The sequence below is a fragment of the Erythrolamprus reginae genome, chromosome 4 (assembly GCF_031021105.1).
Source record: "Erythrolamprus reginae isolate rEryReg1 chromosome 4, rEryReg1.hap1, whole genome shotgun sequence".
Lineage (NCBI taxonomy): Eukaryota > Metazoa > Chordata > Lepidosauria > Squamata > Dipsadidae > Erythrolamprus > Erythrolamprus reginae.
In genome coordinates this window covers 66,957,691-66,984,549 of record NC_091953.1, presented here as the reverse complement: position 1 = coordinate 66,984,549, position 26,859 = coordinate 66,957,691, and the positions used below count along the sequence as shown (strand labels likewise).

General features: G+C 41.7%; 1 protein-coding gene across 2 annotated transcripts in view; it reads right to left on the bottom strand.

Annotated features, from left to right (window-relative positions):
* Positions 1 to 3,221: 3,221 nt before the first annotated feature.
* The window catches only part of EFHC2 (EF-hand domain containing 2), a 68,254-nt gene continuing 44,616 nt past the window's right edge, over positions 3,222 to 26,859 (bottom strand). Inside the window, exons 13-16 of one of the 2 annotated variants that reach the window (XR_011559018.1) lie at positions 26,458 to 26,550; positions 11,463 to 11,568; positions 4,459 to 4,675; positions 3,222 to 3,380 (exon numbers count right to left, since the gene is read on the bottom strand). Coding sequence is in view for 1 of the 2 variants with exons in the window: in XM_070750523.1 (XP_070606624.1) it covers positions 4,580 to 4,675; positions 11,463 to 11,568; positions 26,458 to 26,550 (295 nt within the window). In the remaining variant the exon portion in view is untranslated. Of the gene's footprint in view, positions 3,381 to 3,413; positions 4,676 to 11,462; positions 11,569 to 26,457; positions 26,551 to 26,859 lie in introns of those variants that run through there. The other variant, XM_070750523.1, reaches the window with a different exon arrangement.

The following is a 26,859-nucleotide window of genomic DNA, read 5'->3' as shown; positions in this document are numbered from 1 at the left end:
GACCAGTGGGGTGGGCATGCACATCAGCGTGAGATTCGGCTTCTGTACATGCACAGGAAGCCAAATCTTGTGTGAGATTTTGTTGATTTTCTGCAGGTTTTTTTACATGGAAGCAAAGAAATCACAGAAAATCAGCCAAATCTCACATGTACGCACGTCCCTGCGCAAGATTCAGCTTCTGTGCATATACATGCACAGGAAGCAGAATATTACGTCAACATATGCGCTGTGACCTGACGACACATGCTGGATGTGAGCATACCTTTGCATGCCGCCAGGAGTGCACCAGTAGTGCTGGCGATGGGCAGCCCTTCCCTGACCCAGATGGCATGTTTTTACTGCTGTAGCCCCCTCCCCCATTTTCTGCAACATCATTCTCCCTGTGGTAAAGTTGGACCCACCCATTTACTTTCTGGAAGAGTTTTAAGACTTCATTTGGGTTTCATCAGACATGGTGAGCCTGCAAGACTGTTATGTGATGCTAAATGATTGTGTTCTCACTTTGTTTTTTATCCTTTTTGTTATTCATATCATGATTATAACTATGAATATATTGTATTCTGCCTAGATTTATGTTTCATGAGTTTGGTAGCTATATAAATTTATCAAATCAAATCATGGAGGATTATACTGTCAATTGCTATGAATTTGATTAATCATTACTGTTGTGACCCGCCAGCAGAACTGGCAGCAGATTCGGACAGTGAGGAGGTTGGGGAAGAACATGGGCCAGAACTGGAATCTGGGGATGGCTCTTACAAATGGTCTGATCGGAGGCAGAGATGGGACCAGGCAGTCTGACAGTTATCAGTTGCCTTTGGACATCAGACATCAGTGAGACAAACAGCTGGAGCTGAGAAACAAGGGTTGACTTGGAAATAAGGCCACAGGTGGATTATGAATGGCCTCTCCCACAGGGAATAAAAGAGAAGCAAACGGGGAGGGCAGTTCGCAGGAGACAATTAGTTTGCTTAATTGGTTTGTGAATCTCAGACTCTTGCCAAGTTTTGAAGAGATTGGCCTTGCAGCTCTCCAAGCCAGATAAGGTCTGTGACTGTAAATACAGTGATCCCCCGCTCGTTGCGAGGGTTCCGTTCCAGGACCCCCCGCAACGAGCGGGTTTTCGCGAAGTAGCGCTGCGGAAGTAAAAACACCATCTGCGCATGTGCAGATGGTGTTTTTACTCCCGCAGCGCTAGCGAGGAGCCGAAGATTGGGGGCGGCGCGGCTGTTTTAAAATGTCGCCGCCGGCATGGGGGGCTTCCTAGCAGCCCCCCAAACCCGGGTTGGGGGTCCGGGGGGTGCTGGCAAGCCCCCCATGCCGGCGGCGACATTTTAAAACAGCCGCGCCGCGCTGGCTGTCGCCGCTTTCGAGCTGAGTCCCGGAGCGAATTCGCTCCGGGACTCAGCTCGAAAGCGGCGACAGCCAGCGCGGAGAAGCCGTTCGCTGGCGCTGGCTGTCGGTGCTTTTGAGCTGAGTCCCGGAGCGAATTCGCTCCGGGACTCAGCTCAAAAGCGCCGACAGCCAGCGCCAGCGAACGGCTTCTCCGCGCTGGCTGTCGCCGCTTTCGAGCTGAGTCCCGGAGCGAATTCGCTCCGGGACTCAGCTCGAAAGTGGCGAGAATGAACGGCGTGGGCGGGCGAAGGGCGGGCGGCAGCGAGGAGTTTGCGTGGGCGGTGGGGAAATTCCTTGCTGATGCCCGCTGCTCGCCCTTCCGCCAGCAAGAGGGGGAAGACCCAGGGAAGCCGCCCAGCAGCTGATCTGCCGGGCGCCATCTACGCATGCGTGCCCATAGAAAAAAAGGGCACACATGCGCAGATGGTGTTTTGACTTCCGGGTTGAAAAATCGCAAATTACCCTGTTCACAATGGTCGGGGACGCAATAACCGGGGTATTACTGTACTCTCATGAAAAACTTTGTTGGATGTGAATGAGAGAAATTCATAGTAACTTAATAAAAAGAGGGTTTTTTTGTCGGCACAAGGATTCTAATTGGGGTTTGGGAACACCTAGGTCAGAACATTTACTGCACTCTACACTCATTGACAGCATCATCTAAGGATAATCAATGATTTATTTGTGTTGTGGTTCCCTGTAGTTGTTCAATGTGATGCAAAATGCTGGACTAGATGGGCTGTTAGCCTGATGAAGCAACGTTTCCTCCCCTGCCTACATTCTAAATGTTCCATTCTTGTCAATATAGGATTGCCACAGACTCTACTGAATCAGACAACATACACATTTTTGCAACAAATACTTATGATCCCCAGGTAACAGAAATGTTGACCAGGAGTTACATCCCTATTCAGCAGTCTGCATATTCTTTGCCCTGTTGAATCACCAAACATCCAAAGACAGCATAGACCCACAAATAGCATTCTGCTGAATAAAGCAATAAACATATATCTGCTAATTTTAATAGTAGGAATCATTGTTCACTGTTGCCTGTAAATGTTGACTAACTTTTAATCATACCAATTTTTGTTGTATTTCTAATGTCATATAAGAGACAGTACTTTGTTAAATAGACCAGGAGTTGGTTAGTGCCGCTATTGATATACATAAAGGGAAATCTCATCCATGTCAATGTATTCATTTCACTATTTTCAGACTGGGATCTCTCAAAAGGTTTGCCAAGTAAGTTAGAAGACTTAAAACAACGTTTGCTGGTATTTAAAGCATTTGGATCCATTTGCATAATTTCCTGGGAATACATATTCTGTTCTTAGAATATAAAAACCTGAAGAGTTTGAACTGGAACAAAATTACAGTAAATAAAAATGTATTTCAACTTTATACTTTAAATCACACATCCAAGTAGAGAAGACTTGAAAGGATGCCCCATTTGCTATAAAGAAGAAAGGGTCAATTTACTTTCCAAATCACCAGAAGGCAGGACGAGAAGCAATGGATGAAAACTAATGAAGGAGAGAACCAACCTAGAACTAAGGAGAAATGCCATGACCGTTAGAACAATTAATCAGTGTAATGGCTTGCCTTCAGAAGTTGTAGGTGCTCCATCACTGGAGGTTTTAAAGAACAGAATGGACAGCCATTTGTATAGAATGGTATAGGGTTCTCCTGCTTGAGCAGGGGACTCCAACTCTGTCATTCTTTTCTGTTAAGTTTAGGGATATTATAAATATTCTGTATTTCTATATGAGAAATTCTTGGCGCATTCCTGTTTGGAGCAATAAAGTCATGAACTATTACAAAGTGTATTGATGTTTCTGAATTGTGATGTATTTTTTAAAAAACACTCTTTTCAATTATTTCACAAATCACTTTCCTTTTCCCAAAGAAAAAGAAAATATCTTGTATTAAAAACTTTTTGTTCAGATTGCTGATGATGTCCATATTTAAGGCAAAGACATTCATTCCTGTGAGAAAGTGGGAAAATGTTAAGACAAAAGTTAAAGGAATTTATGATTTTTATTACAAATTTATTTTAGTCATTAATAAAGCTATTCAAATTCTTTTCCAACAAGGGAGAATTATTTGGTATTCTAAAATATGCTAGAAAGAAATGGGGGAAAGGATTATGCATGTCTCACTATTTCCAGACTACTGTGCTATAACAAACATAGGAAAGTTCCACGTAGAATAATAAATTTGTTATTAATTATATCACTCATGTAAATGTTTTTCCTGAGATAGTATTTAAGAATATCAAAACAAAATCTGTCCTCCAAACAAAATCTGGCTAAACAGAACTGTACCACACTTGTAAGAGGACTGCCCGCATTATTAAACACATCCATCTCTCATATAAATACATACATACACTTATATTTAAGAGAGACATTAGCCTATATTAACGAAATAGAATGAAGAATGATACCGGTAGTTGCTTTTGTCATGAGACAGGTAAGAACAAAACATGCTTTACATTTTATTAAACTTACTGCATGAGCACTCCACATCTGTACAAAGCACATGCCTAAGACCTGCTATCAATAGATTTTTATTCTTGATATTTCTTTTACTTTCCTTTGGTTATTTTTAACTATCAGTTTGGAATTTTGAAAAAAAAAAATCTTATAATAGTAGAACAAGCCTGATGGTAATCTGGAGTCATTCAAACTATTATTTAGCTTTGACATGGAAATGTACCTTCCTGTTCCTTTTCATGTGGAAGTTAAACTGCAACTACTTATTAATAACACTTAAAATGTTAAGAGTGGGAGATTCTGGTCAATTTTTCTCTCCTATGCAATTCTTAAAGGGCCAGGCTTTAATCCCAAAATTTGTAATGACTTTCTTGAAAAAACAAAGGGTAACAGCTTGATTGTTCAAGTGCAAAGGAACAAAAGTTATATAGCATCCATTCCATATGTAAGAATTGAAAATAAAGGCAATAAATTTAAATTATTATACTGAATATATGGTATAAACATTTCAAAGAATTACAAAGTATATGAATAATATTTCTACAATAAAATAAAAAATAAAACTTACATCCCCCCCAAAAATCAGTAGCTGTGATTCTTTTATTTTGTTTAAATAAAAATATGCATTAACTGTCCAAAAGTGAAAGTTGCAATGTTTATCCATAAGAAGTACAATGTATGGACTAAGGCTAATCTTTGCTGCCAAAGACATCTTCTATTAATGGTAGGTATTTTATTTTTTTCACTGGAAGTGCTGGTGGCTCCCCACTCCATCCATCTTCATACTGAAAGCATAAGCAAAGGATAAAAAGGTTTAGAACTACAAAGTGAAATGGAAAGTAACTAAAAATGGTGTTGAATACTAGCAAGCATTGCAGTTTTTGTATCTATCAAAACAATACACCATATATTTGCATTGTAATTTTCAGTGCTCTCCAAATTGAGGGTTTTTTCCCCTTTTTCCGGTTTTTTTTCTTCTGTGTACTCTGTATGTTGTTCTGTGTCTATCTTATTTGATGTAAATATAGATGCAAAATATATTTAATTACATAAAACTACAAGTTTGTTTCAACGTCTCATTTGGACACCAGCTGCGAAATTCCCTGACATCATTACTATCTGTATATTTCTTCAGCCTGCTCAGGGAAGCGACAGTGGCCAATCTTCTTAATGATTGTGTGAGGGGGTTGGGATTTCTCAATCTAATCTCAATCTCAATCTGATTTCCATCCAAGAAAAATTAACATGAAAACAGAAGACATCCGATAGAATTCCCTTTAGAAATATTAGTAAGGAAGGCACGTTATTATGTATGTTCCATTTTAAAGTATAATGCATCTTATTAAATAACTGGGTGAGACAATGTTTAATTTGGAAACAGTATGATTTTTATTTCCTCCTTGCATAGTTCCTCTGTGCAGTTTCTAAATGCAATAATTAAATAATGTTTCATTGGTACATATTTTTCTTTAAAAACATAAAAAATGCCATGGCTATCTGAACACCACGTTGTCTGGGCATAAATGAGTAAAGGTACCACAATAACCATAATCATACTAGTAATTTAAATAAACATATCAATATTAATCATAAAGTAATAAAACAACTAGTTTGTCCATCTTATAATATTTTCAATACAATTTTTTGTTATCTCTTTGAATTCTTTTTAAATTCTAATCTCTGGTTTTGTCAGTTTACCATTGGTAAAATATATCCCATATTAAAAAGTATTCTGTTTCTTCCTTTTCTTTTATCTTGTATCAATCTATCCATCTCAGCACATTCTAACATTTTTTTAAATTGTACTTTCATCCATTGGGAGCTCTTCATTTTTTCATTGTTGTGCAAATATGTACTGTTCTTGCTCCTCTTACTACGTGCAAAATTGGATATGTATTCCCTTTATTACAGTGTGCTAGTAGTATCCCCAGCAGAAATATTTCCCGAGTCTTCGGAGAGGGGCGACATACAAATCTAATAAATTATTATTATTATTATTATTATTATTATTATTATTATTATTATATGTCTTGTTTTATCATTTTTATGTAACTAAGTGTGTATTTTAGTCCATTTTCTTTTTCATTTGGGGATGTCTATATCCACAACATATGATAATATGAACCTGGTATCTGATCACACTTCCAATATTTAGCTGATAAGTTTTCAAATATTTTTGCTAGCCTCGCTGGTGGTAAATGCCATCTATAAAACATTTTGTATAGATTTTCCTTATAGGCCATTGATATAGTTAATTTGCAGTTTCTACCTTACAATTTCTGCCATTTTTCTAGTTCTATTGAGTAACCAAAGTTTTTAGCCCATATTATCATTGTTTCTTTCACTTGCTCTTCTTCCATTTTAATACTCAGTAAGTAGCTATACATTTTTAAATTAATTTTTCATCTGTCCCTAGTAATATCTGATCTAGTTCTGTTGGTATTTATAGGAACCGTACATTCTTGCATCTTTCTCGTATCTTGATTGTACATTTTTTCCAATATTAATCACATTCAGATGAATCAGTGCCTCCATCATGAAAAGCCAGAGTATAAAGTACTGTATCTTTCTTTAATTTTTCTCCATACTAATAGTATGCATTTCTAACAAGATGCCTTTAAAAATTTCCCATACCATAAAAAGGCATACTACTCCAGTTAGAGATCCTGTCCCTCCAAAATTAATAGTCTCTTATGCTTCAAAAGTTTACCCAATTCTTTCACCCAGACAAGTGCAGAGGCCTGGTAATATAGCTCCCAGTCTAGCAAGCAAGGCCCCCTTTCAGTTTAGTATCTTGTGGTAGTTTCAGTCTTATTCTTGCTTTTTTTCCTTTGCCAAATATATTTTAGTATCATTTTGTTTAGTTTTTTTTTAAATTCTAACTTTATTGCAATTGTTTGGAATAAAAACAACAGTCTTGGCAAAACGTTCATTTTCATTGTAGCTATTCTTCCTATCAAAGATAGCTGCAGGCTTTTTCATTTCTCTAAATCTAATTTAATTTACAAATTCTGTTAGTTCCATCATTTTTATCTTTTCATTTAACATAACCTTCACTTTTTCAGGTAATTTGGGTAATTCAGCTTCCTCCAAATATTATTTTATTTTTTCCTTCTTTCTCTTGATTATATAGTTTTTCAAAGTAATTCTCAGTGAAGGGCTGCCCATCCTGGTGGTATTGGAATGCTCCTGGTGGTGAGTGGGGGCAGGGGTACATGTGCATGCTTTGGCTTCCTGCGTATGCGCAGAAGCCGAATCCCACGCATGGGACATTTCACCAATTTCCGGTGATATTTTTGCTTCCGCATATGAGCAGAAGCAAAGAAATCGCCAGAAATTTCCACAAGCCACTCCAGGATTTCAGGAGCACAGCGCTGGGGAGAGGACGTCCAGGTCCAGCAAAAGTGGCCTACATTTGCACAAGTGCGACCTCCAGGTGCGGAGTTAGTAGTAGACACAACCTTTTGGAACGAGGGGGGGCAGCCGGAGGTCTCACTTGTGCAAAAGTAGGCTGGAGGAGGGAAGACCTCACTCAATGTAGGGGCTCTGCTCCCCTTGCCCTCCGAGTAGCACTAGCAGTAGCCATTCATTGTCAGCGTAGCCTAGGCAAGCTCAACACCGCCAAGCCAAGCTTCCAGCGCTCTGCTCCTGAAAGCCACAAGGGTTCAAACCAGCTGCTGACTCATTCAGGGGGGCATTGCTACTCTGAGAAAATGGCATGCAGTGTAGGAGAAAAGGTCAGGCAGCTGGAGCTTGGCACCGCTGCTGTAGCTGGACCTGGACCTTTCCAAAATCTCGCAGATGTGTGCGCTAAGTGATATTTCACTTCCTGTGCATGTGCAGGAAGCAAATTTCATGCCGGCCATGTGTGCCTGGCTGCCGGTCAGCTGGAGCTGCACATGCAGCTCCATTTCTGCTAGTGGAATGGCATCTCCCCCACATCCAGCCAGCAACCCCTCATTGGTAATTCTGGATTATTTTATTTTTATTTTTCATTTTGATAGTGAAGGATTCCCTTTACATCTAGCAAGATCTATATCAATTTCTTCTTTTCTTTTTTCAGTTTACATCTTCCGGGTGTGTTGGCACTTTCCAAGCAATTTTGTTTTGCTTTTTTAAATCTTTTGTGCTAGTTCTTCTGTTTCCATGAAATTGAGTTTATGTTTTAACATTTCCATTTGTTTTATTTTAATTTCTTTTTTTGCGGTTCTTTCTGTAACTCTGTTTCCAGTCATTTATGTTCTTCTGCTAATCTCTTTTGTGTTTGCCTCTTTTCCTTTTTCTCTTTTGCTGTATAGGTGTTTGGATATATGTTTTTACTGTATCCTACACATTTTGTAATGAAGCCTCATCTTTTAAAAATTCTCCTTGAAAAAGAAGTTCATTTCTTTCTCCATTATTTGTATAAACTCTTGATCTCCGATTAGGAGGTTCCGCCCCAGATGCCTGATGGACCCTGAGGGCTTTCAGAGGGTGCTTGGGGTTTTACCAGATTCACTTGTCCACAGCTCAGCAGAGTCTCTTGCTGAGGCCTGGAACAAGGCTGCAGTGGAGGCTCTTGACTGAATTGCGCCATTGCGACCTCTCTGTGGCACTAGACCCCGTAGAGCTCCATGGTTCAACGAGGAGCTCCAGGAGTTGAAATGCCAGAAGAGACGTCTAGAGAAGTGATGGAGGAAGAGTAAGTCTGAATACGATCGAACACTTGTAAGAATTTTTATTAAGACCTACAAAGTGGCGCTCAAGGAGGCAAGATGCCGCCTTGATTGTATCAACGGAATCCCGCCCGGCCGCTCTGTTTAGGGTGACTCGCTCCCTTCTAAATCAGGGGGGAGTTGGGGAGCCCTTGCAGGGCAGTGCCGAGGAATTTAACTTGTTTTTCGCTGATAAAGTCGCTTGGATCCGGGCGGACCTCGACTCCAATTGCATAGCAGTATCGGCTGATAATGAGTCAGTCGAGGTGACTGGGGCTAAACGTCTTTGTCCATCTGTTTGGGAGGAGTTTGACTTGGTGACACCTGATGAAGTGGACAAGGCCATTGGAGCTGTGAGTTCCGCCACCTGTCTACTGGATTCATGTTCCTCTTGGGTTTTGGCTGGTTTCGGCCAGCCGAGAGGTGACACAGAGCTGGGTCCAGAATATTGTCAATGCCTCCTTGGGGAGAGGGTCCTTTCCAGCCCCTTATAAGGAGGCACTTGTGCACCCCTTCCTCAAGAAGCCTTCCCTGGACCCAGCCATGCTTGATAACTACCGTCCAGTCTCCAACCGTCCCTTTATGGGGAAGGTTGTTGAGAAGGTGGTGGTGCTCCAACTCCAGCGGTCCTTGGAAGAAGCCGATTATCTAGGTCCTCAACAGTCTGGATTCAGGCCCGGCTACAGCACGGAAACTGCTTTGGTCGCGTTGATGGATGATCTCTGGCGGGCCCGGGACAAGGGCTTGTCCCTTGTCCCGGTGCTTCTTGACCTCTCAGCGGCTTTCGATACCATCGACCATGGTATCCTTCTGTGCCGGCTGGAGGGGTTGGGACTGGGAGGCACTGTTCTCCAGTGGTTCTCCTCCTACCTCTCTGGTCAGTCACAGTCGGTGTTAGTGGGGGGTCAGAGGTCGACCTCTAGGTCTCTCCCTTGTGGCGTGCCTCAGGGGTTGGTCCTCTCCCCCCTGCTATTCAATATCTACATGAAACTTCTGGGTGAGATCATCCAAGGGCATGGGGTGAGGTATCATCAATATGCCAATGATACCCAGTTATACATCTCCACCCCATGTCCAGTCAACGAAGCAGTGGAAGTGATGTGCCGATGCCTGGAGGCTGTTGGGGCCTGGATAGGTGTCAACAAACTCAAACTCAACCCAGACAAGTGGCTGTGGGTCTTGCCTCCCATGGACAATTCCATCTGTCCATCCATCACCCTGGGGGAGAACTACTGACCCCCTCAGAGAGGGTTTGCAACTTGGGCGTCCTCCTCGATCCACAGCTGACATTGGAACATCATCTTTCGGCTGTGGCGAGGAGGGCGTTTGCTCAGGTTCACCTGGTGCACCAGTTGCGGCCCTATTTGGACAGGGAGTCATTGCTCACAGTCGCTCATGCCCTCATCACCTCGAGGTTCGATTACTGCAACGCTCTCTACATGGGGCTACCTTTGAAAAGTGTTTGGAAACTTCAGATCGTGCAGAACGCGGCCGCGAGAGCCATCGTGGGACTTCCCAGATTCACCCACATTTCTACAACACTCCGTGGCCTGCATTGGCTGCCGATCAGTTTCCGGTCACAATTCAAAGTGTTGGTTATGACCTTTAAAGCCCTACATGGCATTGGACCAGAATACCTCCGGAACCGCCTGCTACCACACGAATCCCAGCAACCGATAAGGTCCCACAGAGTTGGCCTTCTCCAGGTCCCGTCGACTAAACAATGTCATTTGGCGGGCCCCAGGGGAAGATCCTTCTCTGTAGTGGCCCCGGCCCTCTGGAATCAACTCCCCCCAGAGATTAGAACTGCCCCCACCCTCCTTGTCTTTCGTAAATTACACAACACCCACCTATACCGCCAGGCATGGGGGAGTTGAGACACCTTTCCCCTAGGCTCTTTATATTTTATGTTTGGTATGTATGTGTTGTTTGGTTTTTAAATATGATAGGGTTTTATATGCTTCTTTTTTAATATTAGATTTGTTTCGCTATAATATTGTTTTTTATTATTGTTGTGAGCCGCCTCATGTCTTCGGAGAGGGGCGGCATACAAATCTAATAAATTATTATTATTATTATTATTATTATTATTATTATTATTATTATTATTATTATTATTATTATTACAAACTTAATTGGTTCCAGGATGAGGTTCTTAAGGTGAAAAGTTTGTAAGACGAAACAATATTTCCCATAGGAATCAATGGAAAAGCGATTAATGCGTGCAAGCCCAAAATTCACCCCTTTTGCCAGCCAGAGCGCCCGTTTTTGCGCTGCTGGGATTCCCCTGAGTCTCCCCTCCATGGGAAACCCCACCTCCAGACTTCTGTGTTTTTGCGATGCTGCAGGGGAATCCCAGCATTGCAAAAACGAGCGCTTCACTGGCAACAGAGGTCCAGAGGTGGGGCTTCCCAACGAAGGGAGCATCAGTGAAATTGCAGCATCGGAAAAATACCGAAGTCCTCGAAACTCCCCTCGCTGGGAAACCCCACCTCCGGACTTCCGTTGACAGCGAAGCCCCCGTTTTGGCGCTGCTGGGATTCCCCTGCTGGGATTCCCCTGCAGCATCACAAAAAAATGGAAGTCCAGAAGTGGGGTTTCACATGGAGGGGAGCCTCAGAGGAATCCCGGTCCCGTCGACTAAACAATGTCGTTTGGCGGGCCCCAGGGGAAGAGCCTTCTCTGTAGTGGCCCCGGCCCTCTGGAATCAACTCCACTCCCCCCAGAGATTAGAACTGCCCCCACCCTCCCTGTCTTTCATAAACTACTCAAGACTCACTTATACTTATATTATGTTAAACTTACAACAACACAATACTATATTTGTATGACAAATAAATAAATAAAAATTAAATAAAATAAATAAATTTTACTTTACCTGTAATGGCGTCAGGATGGTTTGGAAAGCTGGAATTGGGTGGTCTCTCCAGTTCAGCCCATCAACCAACTTCTTATAATTTACTTGTTCTTTGCAATCTTCACACCTAAATAAAGATTGTGTGCATATTTTCATTATTTGGCTCTCCATCTATCGTTTGGTTTAACCTATTGTTTATTTTGATGTAATAAATAAGGAAAATATATTTGGGGTATAGCTGGAACTCATGAAAAAGAAGCAATGTAAGGAGAAAAAAGAGACTCATGTTTTAGCCTGCGTTCACTCATGTCTTTTAAGCAAACAAATGTTCATTATGTATGTACACGATTGTAAAAGCAACTCCCAATTTTAAAACAGACTTGCTTAATTCTTTTATTATTTCTTGGATGATTTGTTATTCCCGATTTAACTGGCAAAGCACCATGTTGGCATAGGCCCATAGCCTCAGAACTTAGCTGTCACAAGAGAGGACTGGTCTGTCAGTGAGGCAACTGATACTTGAGAGGCACGTTCATAGAGTGTTTCTTTAAGTCATTCAACCACAAGGACTGGACTGAAATTTATTTTTATGGTAGAATTCTCCTTTTACTTAAGAAAGACTGAAATATCAGTTCTGTATTATAATAATAATGAAAAGCAATAAAATCAAAATGAAGTAAATTATGGTAGTGGTCTTTGAACTGACTCAAGTAATATTCCTGATTTTGTTTGCTGATGGGAAAGCTGGTCAACTGCCATGAACATGTTTTACATTATTACTTTTATTCTTCCCATTTGTGAAAAACAATTACTTATTACACAGAAATACTGAGCCAATAAATGGCCATATTTTAAAAGACTAAATCTGAAAAGACAATAATTCCCAAACCTTTGTTTAAATAGCAAATACACTAAATAAAAATCAACTCGTATTAAACCAGTTTTACATGTGTGCCTTGAAATAACATGTATTCTTTCAGTATAAGACAAGGGCAATCGCCTTATAGAGAAATATTGGATTGCTACATTAGGTTAACAATCTGCAATTTTATTAAAAACCCTGCTGTTCTGTTCGGGTCCTATGTGACCCGAAGCCAAGTTTGAGTCCCCTGTAAAACATTTTCCCTGCATATCTGAAACTTGAAATTTCATGACTTTTCATCATTTCAGGGGTTCTCTCTATGAGAATTTTTTTTGGGGTGGGTGGGGGGCTTAGTTTTTGCTGGGCAAAAAAAGTTACAAATCTTCAGTTCGGGTCACATACGACCCGGACCGAAAACTCTTCATTTGAAGTGCTTATGTTTGGTCAATTTGAAAACTTTTTTCACTTGGAAAGTAGTCTGAACATTTCTGCACACAATGATATGAAAATTGAAATGAAAAAAGTAAATCCTATTGGGTTTTTTTGCTGATATAATGCATGCCCCCCCCCGTTTTTGTGAATTCTTTTCAATTTATGGATAGTTTTGCTTGCAAAATCCATTCTATTTTACTAAAGTTGGTGTGGGATTGGTAGCTTGAACATTTCTGAATATAATAAAAATATAAAGGAACTGAAAAAAATGATTCTTACTGGTTTTTTAACATCAGAAATAAGCCCCCCCCCCTTTGGCTGCTTGCAACCATTTTCACTTTTTATTTTTTTATGCTCCAAATCCGAAATATTCTTTAAAATCTTAGGCATTCATTTACTCAATTTAACAATGCTGATCATCAAAAAAATATTTGTGGGGGTGGGGGAAAAAAATTTTTCTGGGCAAAAAAAAAGTCACGTTTAGTCTGTTCGGGTCATATAGACCCGGACCAAAATGATTTTTTTTAGGTACTTGAATTTGGTCTTTTTGAAAACTTTTTCAACTGGAAAACTAGTTTGAACATTTATGAACATAATGATATGAAAATTGAACTGGAAAAATTAAGACTTATACTTTTATTTTGATCAAAAAGCCCCTCCCCCCATCCTTTCTGAATTTCGTGTCAATTTCTATTTTTTAAGGCTACAAATCCCTAAGGAATTTTCCCCCAAAAGGTTTGATATACTAAATTGAACAGTCCTGAACATAAGAAAAATATAAATGAACTGAAAAAAATGGTTCTTATTGGTTTATTTTTGCCACAAAAGGGCCACCCCCCCTCGGCCTTGCTGTGTGCCATTATTGTCACTTTTTATACATATTTGGCTAGAAATATTTGGAATATCCTTTTGAAACAATCCTGAACATAAGAAAAATAGAAATGAACTGAAAAAAATGATTCTTATTGGTTTATTTTTGAATATAAAACCATATTGTCTTGTACTCGAGTATAAGCCTACTTGAGTATAAGCCTATTTGAGTATAAGCATGGGGGGCCATTTATGTGCAAAATAAACCAATATGTATCATTTTTTCCAGTTCAATTTTCATATCATTATGTTCAGAAATGTTCAAGCTACAAATCCCACAGCAACTTTAGTAAAATAGAATGTATTTTGCTAGCAAAACTATCCATAAAGTGAAGACTATTTCAAAAAAACGGGGGGCATGCATTTCATCAACAAAATAAACCAATATGCATCAATTTTTCCAGTTCAATTTTCATATCATTATGTTCAGAAATGTTCAAGCTACCAATCCCACACCAACTTTAGTAAAATAGAATGGATTTTGCAAGCAAAACTATCCACAAATTGAAAAAAATTCACAAAAACGGGGGTGGGTGGGTGCATTATATCCGCAAAATAAACCAATAAAATTTACTTTTTTCATTTCAATTTTCATATCATTGTATGCAGAAATGTTCAGACTACTTTCCAAGTGAAAAAAGTTTTCAAATTGACCAAAATAAGCACCTCAAATGAAGAGTTTTCGGTCCAGGTCGTATGTGACCCGAACAGAAGATTTGTAACTTTTTTCGAACAGAACAGCAGGGTTAATAGATTTTTAGCTTTTTCCATTTGCAGTACTTGTTTGGCTCAGATAAACAAAAAGTAGGAGTAAGATGCCTAAAGCTAAAGAAATAAATGTTGTTATAGTATTAGTTAAAAATAACAACTGCAGCACACAGAGATAGACTTTCTGTGTTAAAAAAACTTCTTTTACACTCAACATCTGAACAAACAGTGCATATTCATTCCACTGCTGTAAAAGTGCTATTGTATAATTCAGGAAATAACTGGGAACATACAGTACTCCAATTTTCAAGTTGTTGGATCAAATTTTTAAAAAAATATTCCAATAAACATGCTATAAGATTGTGGGAAACTCTGTAGGCCCTCTTCCTTAATTACTATCAAATAACCATGACAATTGAATTATTGGTTTTGTTTCAGATGTAATACATTCCTGTGGCCCATTTTATATTTCACAATATGAAATTTGTAGATTATTTTCAGCTTAAAACATGTATAAAATTTAATTCAGAGAAAGTTTAGCTTTTATATAACAAATTAAACATGGGTTTTGTAATTGTAAAATTGTCCCATTGTGGAATTCATTCATTCAAGAGAAAGGAAAGACGGACGGACGGAAGGAAGGAAGGAAGGAAGGAAGGGAGGAAGGGAGGAAGGAAGGAAGGAAAAAGATGGATAGATTTTATATATACGCACACTTATATATGCACACAGAGAGAAATACAAGTTATGTTGTATTCCTCTATATTATCTATACAAAGGACTCATATTAAATATTCATTACATTTATCATAATTCTCTTTGGATAAAATTATTTGATTACTGGTTTAGAGAACAGAGATAATTTTTTTCATTCTGTGATTTTAGCTCTTCTAACTTTCTAGCCACTCAGTAGGGAGTTTAAAGTGGTCCTCTTTTTAATGCTCATGACCAGATGTGTAAGTGTTGAATATGCAGCAAATTGCAAAAATTATCCATTTAACACTATGGTGAAGTCCCTAAATTTTTTTCACTAGCATTTTAGTACTCATTAGGCATTTCAGATAAATAATATTTCCTATGATAAAATAAAACCCTATAAATAAAAAACTTCAATAAATCTTTATATTCAAAGTGTCATCCTATGTTCAGAGCTAAGATATTGAGTCTTATCTTTCACGGAACAAAAGGACCATTGAACTTACCTGAATGGTCTTCTCGATGCACTGCAAGGAGAGTCCAACGTGGGTTATTCTCAAGTCTCATTGGAAGGGACTGAGTTTAATTTAAATATAAGATAGGCACCGCCCCCTAGCCCTCCAGTCTAATATAAATGAAGGAGCAGTAAATTAAAGATAACAATTTTATTGAACAGAAACCACTAAGAACTAAATGGTTCAAAGACCTCAAATAACTGTCGCCCTGGTCCCAGAGCCGGGTGGGTTTGCAGTGCATCGAGAAGACCATTCAGGTAAGTTCAATGGTCCTTCTCCAATGCACTTGCAAGGAGAGTCCAACGTGGGATATACCCAAGCTTAATCAAAAAGAGGGAGACGGCTGGACCAGTGGCGGTGAGGATGCACACACCCTTTGTAACACGCGCCTCCCAAAGGCCGCTTCTGAGGAAGCAAACGAGTCAATCCGATAGTGTCGTATGAATGTAGACGGGGCCCTACAAATGTCCTCAAGAGATGCTTGGGTCCTCCAAGCAGCCGACGTGGCCGCGCTATGGGTAGAATGACCCATTATACCTCCTGGAATGTGACAGTTCTCTACTCTGTATGCCTCTGTTATGCAATCTCGTAGCCAGCGGCTAATGGTCATGGACGAGGCCTTGGTACCCAAGGCTCTGGATAAGAAGGATACGAATAGCACTTCCGATGTTCTGAAGGGCTGAGTCCTACGAACGTAAATCTTCAACACCCTTCAAACATCTATTTTATGCCACCTCAATTCTGAGGGGTGAGTTCCATGTGTGCAAAAGTCTGGTAAAATAATTTCCTGTGCCCTATGAAACCAGGAGTTTATTTTAGGGACAAAGGCGGGATCCAGTCTCAGCCCGACGCTATCTGAGTGAAACCGACAGAGGTCCGGTCTGACTGATAGTGCTGATATTTCCAAAACACTTCTGGCCGAGGTGATCGCGACCAGGAATGCGGTCTTAATTGTTAAGAAGCACAGAGGAATTGTGCGTAAAGGCTCGAAGGGAGGTCCTGTCAAGGCTTGTAAAACCAGAGTCAAATCCCAAGAGGGATATCGATGGACTGTCGGCAGTCTGATGTTAGAAGCTCCTCTTAGAAAATCCTTAATCCATGGATGTCTTGTAAGGGGATGATAGTGGTCCTTTACAATTATGGTAGACAATGCTGCTACATGTCTACGCAGCATGTTGGGGGCCAGACCTTTGTCCAGGCCTGCTTGAAGAAACGTTAGTACTATGAGAGGTGAAGCCATTTGTGGATCCACCTTCTGTTGTCTGCAGAAGTCGCAAAAGGCTGACCACGTGGTCTGATAGATACGCTTGGTGGAAGGTCTGCGGGTGGCTTGCATAGTATCTATGACCGCGTCTGGTAATAGCTGGCATCTCAGGCGGTCCACCTCAAGTGCCACATGGTCAGTTGTAATCATTGTGGCTCGGGATGGATCATTGACCCCTGGCTGAGGGAGATCCGGTGGTCTGGAATCCTTCAGCAGGGCGCTACTGAAAGGTCCTTCAAGTCCGCGAACCATATTCAACGTGGCCAGTATGGAGCTACCAGTAGAACCTCCGCACTCTCCTTCAGAATCTTCCTGATTACCTTCTGGATGATGCAGGTAGGCAGGAAGGCATAGAGAAGTCCTGGAGGCCACTGGAGATGCAGTGCATTCACCCCTTCTGCTCCCAGAGATGGAAAACGGGAGACGAAGCATGTTCTGGCAGGTGGCGAACAGGTGGCGAACAGGTCCATTATCAGGGTTCCGAACCGCCAGGCTATCTCTTGGAAAATCCTGGGGTCCAACTGCCATTCCGCCTGGTCTAGAGTCTCCCGACTCAGCAGGTCTGCACAGATGTTCGCTGTTCTGGATATATGCTCTGCTGACAGAGAGGCTAAATTGGATTCTGCCCACCAAAACAGCAGTTCCGACTCCCTCATCAACCTCCGGGACCTCGTTCCCCCTTGTTGGTTGATGTGGGAACGTGTTGCAATATTGTCGGTTAAGATCAAAACATGCTGCCCCTGTACTAAATGGGCGAAACTGTGGAGGACTAGTGAGACTGCTTTGAGCTCTAGAAAATTGATATTTATGTCCCGTAGGTCTCGAGGGTCCCATAGTCCTTGAGACATTTGAGAAGAAAAGTGAGCTCCCCATCCCCTCAAACTGGCATCCGTCGTTATGGTCAGCTGGTTCTGACCCAAAAATGGGGAGCCCCGTTCCAATGCTGGGGATGCCCACCATTGCAGGGACCTCCTTAGTCTGGCACTGAAAGCTACTGTCCTGCATGTGTGGCTGGATTTCATTTTCTGAAATGGTAGAAAAAACCATTGAAGTGGTAAGTGGTGGCGTGCCCATGGAAGAATGTCTATGCAAGAAACCAAAGTATCCAGGAGCCTGGACAGAAAGGCTAGTTGAGGGTACTGTTGTTTTTCCAGCAACTTCAGTAGCTTTCAGATGTTGGCCTGCCGCACCTGAGACAAGAAGACCATACCTAGGTTTGTGTCTATGGTCATGCCCAGATGCGCTAGTCGTGTGGTTGGAACCAGATGACTTTTGTCCCAGTTGATCGTGAAGCCATGATCCTGAAGGGTCTGTACAGTTAGGTGCAGGTCTCGGCGTGCTTGGTCTGGAGTCCTGGACAGCACAATGATATCGTCCAGGTACGCCATGAGATGCACCGACTGGTACCTGAGGCTGGCTGTGAGGATGTCCAACAGCTTTGTGAATGTCCTTGGGGCTGAGGATAGTCCTAACAGCATTGCCCTGTACTGGTAGTGATATCCATCTAAGCAGAATCTTAAGAATTGTCTGTGGGCCGGAAAAATGGGCACGTGAAGATATGCCTCCTTTAAATCTATAGATGTCAGGAAATCCTTGTGTCGAATCGAGGAGAGGATGGGCCTGAGCGAATGCATTTTGAACCTCCTGTATTTGACATAAAAGTTCAGCTGGCGTAAGTTCAGAATGAGTCTGACTCCTCCTGAAGATTTTGGGACCAGGAATATCACCAAGTAAAATCCCCTGCCTTGTTGGTCTGAGGGAACTTCCTCTATGGCCCCGATTTCCAATAAATGAGAGACCTCTCAATATAGGAGAGTCCCTTTCTGAGTGTCTGATACAAGAGGACACGGGAGGAAACATTGAGGTGGATGACGAAAGAATTCTATCTGCAGACCCCGAGCAACTGTGGTAAGTGCCCAAGCGTCTGAAGACATGGATTCCCATGCACCTGCAAAGTTCTGCAGCTTGCCCCCTAGGGGGCTGTTGGTTACTGAGTCACTTGGTCTTCCTAAACCCTCTGTTTGCTCCTCTGAAAGGGCGACGTCCCTGGTAAGTTTTGTTGCAGTCTGAGAAGAATGGTCTGTCTGACCGGTAATTTACTTGGTTGAAGGAGCCCTGAAGAAATGGCCTCGAAGTCTGGGTACTTGTCGAGGAGGGCTCCGAACAAAAGGGCTGACGTCTTTGAAAGGGGGTAAAGTGCCTGTCCTGTCTCCTGTTGCTCCTTGGCATCACTTTTTTCTTGTCCTTATCCTCGATCAGGACATCATCCAGAATGTCCTCAAAGAGTTTTTCTCCCTTTAATGGTAATGATGCCAGGCTCCACTTTGACTTCACATCCGCCTGCCAGTTGCAAAGCCAGATGAGTCTACCGGAAGACACCGAGCAGGCCATGGCTCTAGAGGCGAACTTTGCCGCGTTGACAGTGGCATCCGCCGAAAATTCTGTGGCCGCTAGGAGCTTGTTGAGGTCTTGTCGCAGGCGCCCATCCTCAGGATTCACCCTGGACTGCATTTCCTGAATCCATAACATAGTGGCCCTGTTAAAGAACGAGGCCGCGAAGGCGGCGCGAACAGCCCACGCTGCCATCTGGTGCATTTTATGCACCACGTTTTCTGCTTTCTTGTCCTCTGCCCTGAGACCCTCCGGTGATTCAGATGGGACCAGGGCATTGGATACTAAGCTGGTAACTGGCTTATCCACGGCTGGGAAACATAGCAGGTCCTCCATTTCCTGGTCAAAGGTGTAAAGTTTGTGGTCCAAATTAGAAGGGCCCTGCACAGCCGCTGGGTTACCCCAGGGGCGTTTAATATTTTCCAGGAACAGATGTGATGACGGGATGTGTACCGTCTCCTGTGTGGATATTACAAACAGTCCCCCAACTGGGGGAGCCAATGTAGCTGTGTCTGCTTGTTTCCCCTCCCCAGCCTGGTCAATGGTCAGTCTTGCCTTGTTGAGCAGGACCTTGAATAGAGATGTCTTAAAGATTCCTGTAAACACTGGTTGATCCGGTGGTTGATCGTCCCCAGACATGTCATCGTCAGGTTCACTAGAAAAGTCCGTTAGGCCTATCCTCCTCCATTGATCCCTCTAAGGAATGAGAGGTAGGAGGCATCCAGGGTTCCCAGAATCTTGTTGGGGCGGGTGCTGTCTGAGCGTATTGATGTGCTGTTGTTGCCAAGCCTTGGGAATATGCATTAGCAATCAGGTCCTGCAGGGCCTGAGGCATATTCTGCCACGAATCCTGAGAGGTTCGCAAGCCAGCCGCTGTTGGGGTAAAGGTGGCAGGCTGCGTTGGCCCATAATGAGACAGCAGAAGCGCTTGTTGTCTCAAATTACAGGCCTCGGGCATAGGTGAGGGTGCCAGTTGTGAGGAACGATCAGGGGACCAATCCCTTTCTGTCGCCGAGCCTACTACCCCGGTGTATATCATGGGGGAGGCTGGCAGTGGAGTAGGCTCGAAAGTGTGAGTTGGCCCTGACTGGGAAGCTGGCGGCCCCATTTGCCTCTGTGAGGCCTCTAATTGCTTTTCAAGGGCCTTAATTCTTCTTTCCGCTTCCTTGAGGGAAGAGCTCTGGGAAGACTTGGATTTTTGGGCTTTCTCTTTGGGGGTAGGAGGTCTAGAGATCAAGGTAGCCTCCTCCCCAGTGAGTGTAGATGGATCTGCCATTGTCACCGGTACACACTCACAGAAATTTAGCCAAAGTACGTTCCACTTGACAGTATCCTTTGCCTGCACCGAGCGCCGCTAGAAGTATGAGGCCAAAGTGAATGCTTTCTCCCAATGCGCCTGCATATCACCAGGCAGAATAAGACTGCAGGGGAGTGAAATCACCCTGCATGACGTCACTGAAACACGCGCTTGCGCTCCTTACTTTAAGGGCCGATCCCCGTTGCCATGGAAACCAGGCCAGGTCCCCATGCATGCCTATGAGCCTGCGATTTAGTTTGCTACAAAATGGCCGTTGTTGTTGTTGCCATGGAGATGTACGGGGCTCCGCACACTAACAGAGGCTGCCGGCCCTCCTTCTGAGTGAAAAAACGGGCGGGAACTAATGTCGCTCTTCCCACCCTAATCAACCTCTCCCAAAATGGCCGGCTCCATTGCTCGGCAACGCTCGACAGGCAACATAAGAGGCCTCCATGTCAGACGGGTGTCGGGCTTCACGCTGCAGCAATCGACGCTTCGGTATATTCGACAAGGAGGGTGGACCCCCTTGCCGTCAACCGCCTTCTTAGATCCAACCGCCTTCTTAGATCCACTGGCCGCAGAGGCCAGTGAATTCATATGAACTCCCCTATTCATGTTAGATTCCTGAACAGCATATCCTAGCAGTTCTTTCAGTACCAGCAACTACAGCACTTGGACAACAGTATAAATTACCAAAAAAAATTCTTGTTTCTGCAGCACTGATGTTTTACTATAGCTTGGGAAGCATTAAGACAGTTCCTTTAGGCTTGGGAACCTAGGCAAAGACACCCAAAAGAGGCTTGGGAACCCCATGTAAGATGACCACCTTCAGGCTTGGGAACCTGTTCCAAGTGCCCCACCCATGGCTGGACATGCCTGGGTATCGGGCATGACCTCTTGGCGACTAGCCATCATGGACCAATGCATGTTTAAAGCACTAACTGACTTATACAGCCATTAGAAACATCAATGGGCCTGTTTATTATGCAACAATACTGACAAAACCCACTTTTTCGAACATTTATTTGAAACCTGGCCTCATCCTTCCATTTCCTAGCAAACATTCCTGTTTTTAAATATTTTTTAACACAGTCCTATAATATCTTGTGTTCTTTATTTTTTAAAAATGCTACTTATTGAAAAAAGAATCACTTTTACTGCACTTGCAGAAATCACTGGCTACCCGCAAACAGTTGAGATTATTGCAATCCTTTTATGAAGAGACACCAAAATGAAAACAATATACAGTAATACCTCATCTTACGAACTTAATTGGTTCCAGGAGGTTCGTAAGGCGAAAAGTTCGAGAGATGAAACAATGTAAAATCAATTAATGCGTGCAAGCAAAAAAAAAAATCGCAAAAACGGCGCTCTACTGAGCGGCGGCGCCCGGTTGCCACCTTTTGAAACATCTGGGGGGCTTCTCAGCATTCTCCCAAACGCCGAACCTGAACTTTTGCCGAACTTCCGGGTTCGGCATTCGGGAGGCCGCCGAGAAGCCCCACCACCTTGCCAGAAGAGCCGTGCAGCTGTCGGCTGGTCGGGAGGCTCAAACGGAGGTGGGGAATCCCAATAGGGAATTCCATGGGCGGAGCTTTGACATCACGGAGACGTCCTTCCTGGAGTCCACATTTTGGCCGACCAGGAAGGACGTCTTTGTGACGTTAAAGCTCCGCCCTTGGAATTCCCTATTGGGATTCTCCACCTCCGTTTGAGCCTCCTGACCAGCAGACAGCTCCATGGCTCTTCTGGCAAGGTGACAGCCGGGCGGCAGGGCTTCTCAGCGGCCTCCCAAACCCGAAACGTTTGCCGAACGTCCGGGTTCGGCATTCAGGAGAACACCAAGAAGCCCCCCGGCTGTTTCAAAAGGCAACAGCCAGGCAGCGGGGCTTCTCGACAGCCTCCCAAACACCAAATCCGGAAGTTCGGCAAATGTTCGGGTTCGGCATTCGGGAGAATGCCGAGAAGCCCCCCGGCTGTGTCAAAAGGCGACAGCCAGGCGGCGGCGCTTCTCAGCGGCCTTACAAACCCGAATGCCGAACCCGAACTTTTGCCGAACTTCTGGGTTCGGCGTTCGGGCGGCGGGTTCGTAAGGTGAAAAAAAGTTCGTAAGAGACAAAAAATTTCCGAACCCCAGGTTCATATCTCAAAAAGCATAGTTTTATATCATAAAGAAACTATGTGCCAAATTTCATCAAAATCTGAGATGGTAAAGTAGGAACCACTTCACTCAGAATGACCCTATATTAACACTACTTCTGTACATAAATCCATTGGATTTTCCTCTGTGGAAGCTCCTATAAAGTCTTTCCAATTAAAATATGGGCTAAAATTAATTTTTAGAGAAGAATCTCAAATCCAATTATGGTTTAGTCCTAGCTAAAAAACTTCCTTCTTCTGCAAGTAATGTGTGGTCTCAGATTTGAATTATGACTTCTAACATAATTTCCAATGATGCTGTGATTTGAGAGCTAGAAATAAAGCTGCAATTTTCCATATTTTACATATAATAGGACTCCTTAGAATTCTAACATTTACGCACTTTGGTAATCCTTTAATAACCACTTTACTATAGAGATACTTAAAAGACTACTACAGCTATTTTACTAATATTTTCTCCATCTTGTATAAGAAAGCATTCTCTTGGGCTAAACTTAGTGTTCTGTCATCTGTGGTTCTACACAGTGTGCACAATAATTAGGCAAGTTGTATTTGGGAGGATTGATTTTATTATTGAACAACTACAGTGCTCTCGATCAATAAAAATGTTAATAAACCACAAACCTGAATATTTGAGAAAGTAAAAGCGAGGTTTTGGCTTTCTTAGGAGAATATACAGTACGTATGTATACAATATTTGGGGAACTATTAGTATGCAGAATTATTATGAAAAATGAAAATTTCCCCATCTCACTCATTTATTTGCATCGGTTAAAGTAAGTATAATAAACAAACAACTCATCTTGTACAAATAGAATAGAATAGAATTTTGTTGGTCAAGTGTGATTGGACACACAAGGAATTTGTCTTGGTGCATATGCTCTCAGCTCTCAAACATTTACAGCATTAAAAAAAAATCAGTAGCCAATATAGCCACTCTTCTTTTTAATAACAGCCATAAGTCTTCTACTCAGGGAGTGTCACTTTATTGATCTGCTGATGAGCAACTTTTAGTGCAGCAGTAATCAGTGTCCCAGGCAATGTTCAGAGAGGTGTACTGTTTCTTTCACCATCAATCTCGCATTTAAGAAGGACCCATAAGTTCTCAATATCCTGTCATTAACCGGTGATACTGGTGGCCATACACAGAAGTGTCCGAGGTGGGTGGGAGGAGCCTCCTGCCACCATCACTACTGGTTTGTAGAACTGGACCATACCGGTAGCAAGCCACCACTGCTCAATCCAGTTTAGGTCAGGTGAGGAAAGAGAACATATCATTCTTTCATCCTTAAGGCCTTTAGTAGTTAGCCACATAGTGGAGTACTTTGATGCATGTAAGTGAATGAGCAGTGTCCTGCATAAAAATCATAGGTTTTTTTGAAAGATATAGACGTTTTCCTGTATCACTGCTCGAAGAAAGTGTCTTCTAAAAACTGCTAGTTATTTGGAAGTTGATTTTGAGCCAATCTTCAACCTGAAAAGGTCCAACTAGTTCATCTTTAATAATACCAGCCCATACAAGTACCCCATCTCTACTTTGTTGGCGTCTTCAGTCGAAGTGGAGCTCTATGCCCATTTCTGATCCAGCCATGGGCCCATCCATCTGGTCCGTCAAGAGTCACTCTGATCTCATCAGTTCATAAAACCTTTGAAAAATCTGTTTTCAGATATCCTATTTCTTGGCTCAGTCTTGCATTTCAACTTATGTATTTTGTTCAGTGGTGATTGGATTTCAGCTTTCCTTATCTTGGCCATATCTCTAAGCATTGAACACCTTGTATTCTGGGCACTCCAGGTAGGTTGCAATTCTGGAATATGACAGCACTGGATAATAATGTGTTCCTGGTAGCTTTATGTTTGATTCTTCTCAAATCTTTGGCGGTTAATGTGCATTGTTTTTTCTCAACACATTTGATGGGCCTGTGATCACGCCCCAATATCTTATCAATTTCAAGAGTGCTGCATCTCTCTGAAAAACTTTTTACAATTTTTGAGAGTCAATTGTATCTCTTTTTTGGCACATTTTGCCTGAGGAAAAGAAGCTGCCTAATAAATATGCACACCTTGATATAAGTGTGTAACCCTCCCTCATTACAAAATACACATCACCTGATATGCTTATATCCACTAGCACACAGTGTGGAAAAGAGGTTTCTGAAATGTAACAAGCCAACAGTTATCTCATACATCACAGCCCTTTGGTGTTCTGAATGAATAATACCCAAACTGGATATTTTAACCCAAATTGGGTTGCTTTGAAGAGTTGAATATCCCCCACTACATATTTGCAAGTAGTGTGCTCAAAATAACAGGCAGTGACAGATATATAGCTTTAGTACTTGCATTAATTTCAACATAAATAGTTCAAGTTAAATAATGAGGCATCTTTTTCATTCAAGCTGTTTCTACATTGCATATTTTCTTCTGAAGCAGCTGTGTTAACAGCACATTTTCTAAACAATATTCTCATTTGTTTCAACATTGCTAACATATTGAAGTGCAATGGACACACATGACTCATCTGAATAATAAAAAATATTAAGCAGAGATATAAGGCTGTAGTCAAAATGAAAATAGCATTAATATGCAAAAGAATCTCTGGGGAGAAACATTAGAATACAAACAATACAAAGGGCAGAATTGCTCGCAGATTGCCATTTCAGCCAAGCTGAATAGGTTTAATAATTTTTCTCAGTATTAAAAGGGATTTTAATTAAAGGGATGACATGATCAGTAATTCCATTCTCACTTAAGGAAAAAAGGGGTTTTACATATTTTTCTACTATTTCCTAAACTGGCTGTGACTGTCTCTCAGATTTGGAAAGAAATTTGCATCACTTGAAATTTTTTTCTAGATATATAGCAGATTCTTCATCTTCCCCATTAATTTCTGATTTAAAAGACTGGACTGAACTGAACCCCACAAGCATACAAAAGTCTCTCCCACAGATCTATGATTGAAGGAGATATAAATGGTAGCACCACTGTTTTGTCTTAAATTTTGATTGCCCTGCTAGTTTCTATAAGACGTAAATATAAATTCCTGAAAATCATGGGACCAGTTTTTATGTGTATTTGGAAACCCTTCTCAAACAATTAATATATAACTAAGTGTGGACTATTGTTTTCCCTTATTATTTCTTTTTCTCCCCTTTTCAACATAATCATCTATTGTTGTTTAAAGGCTGAACATCTGGATATGAAGAATATGAAGTTACCATGCTAAAATCTCTTCAAGACAAACATATATTTCAATTCTTGCTATTTTCACATTTTAAAACTTTTTTTCGTAGAGTGGTGCTGAAGTGACTCACCTTTGACAAGAAGATTTAGATGTATCTTGCTGAATAGATTAAGACAAGGTAGGATTCTCATAACTGGAGGATAGGAGCAAGTACCCTTGGAAACCTATGGCTTACTAAAAGAGACAGTCGTGCCTCTTTTCAAATTCCAAATAATGATTATTAGTTTACAGTAGAATTACTTCAGCATCAAATCCAAAAAATTGTGCCTGAAGTATTTATATTAAGGTCAATAAAATGTTATGTGGTTTTTGGCTTATTCTTGTGTATTTAGAAAAGAAAATCTCAATTTAAGTAGTTTAGCCCTGTATCCTGATCCCAATAGCTACAGAGAGATGAGAAAGGGGTTAATGGACAGATAGAAAGAAAAAGAGATGGTCCTGAAATAGCATCTGGTACATATACAAATCCAATAAATAAATAAATAAATTATCAAAAAAAAGAATGTGGCTCTCAGAAAGGAAAAAACTTTTTTTAACTCTTATCCATACCAATTATTACATTGGAATTATGACTTACGCAGCCAGTAAAGCACGTAGAAGATCATCTGCTAATGGTAGCCTGAAGGATTTGCAAACTGTCCTGCACTTGTCACTGGCCAGCAGTCCGCATCTGCACAAACAAAAGTAATGACTTTCTATTTATTTTAAAATTAGAATAAAGAACAAACCATGAAGGATGGTTTAAAAGAATATTTAGAATTGTGCTAGAAAGGAAGGTAAAAAGGATGGAAAATGAAAATGAAAATTGGTCCAAATGTGCCAGCTATTTCTTTTGTCTTTAAAGAAGGTTTTGAGCCCTAGATAAAATTGATGTTCCTGTACTTTTGCACTCCTTTCACCAAGCAGCCACTTGGCTCCCTCACCAACAACCTCCTGCCAAAGCTCCTCCCATTCTCCCATCCCCAGTTCAGGCATTAAT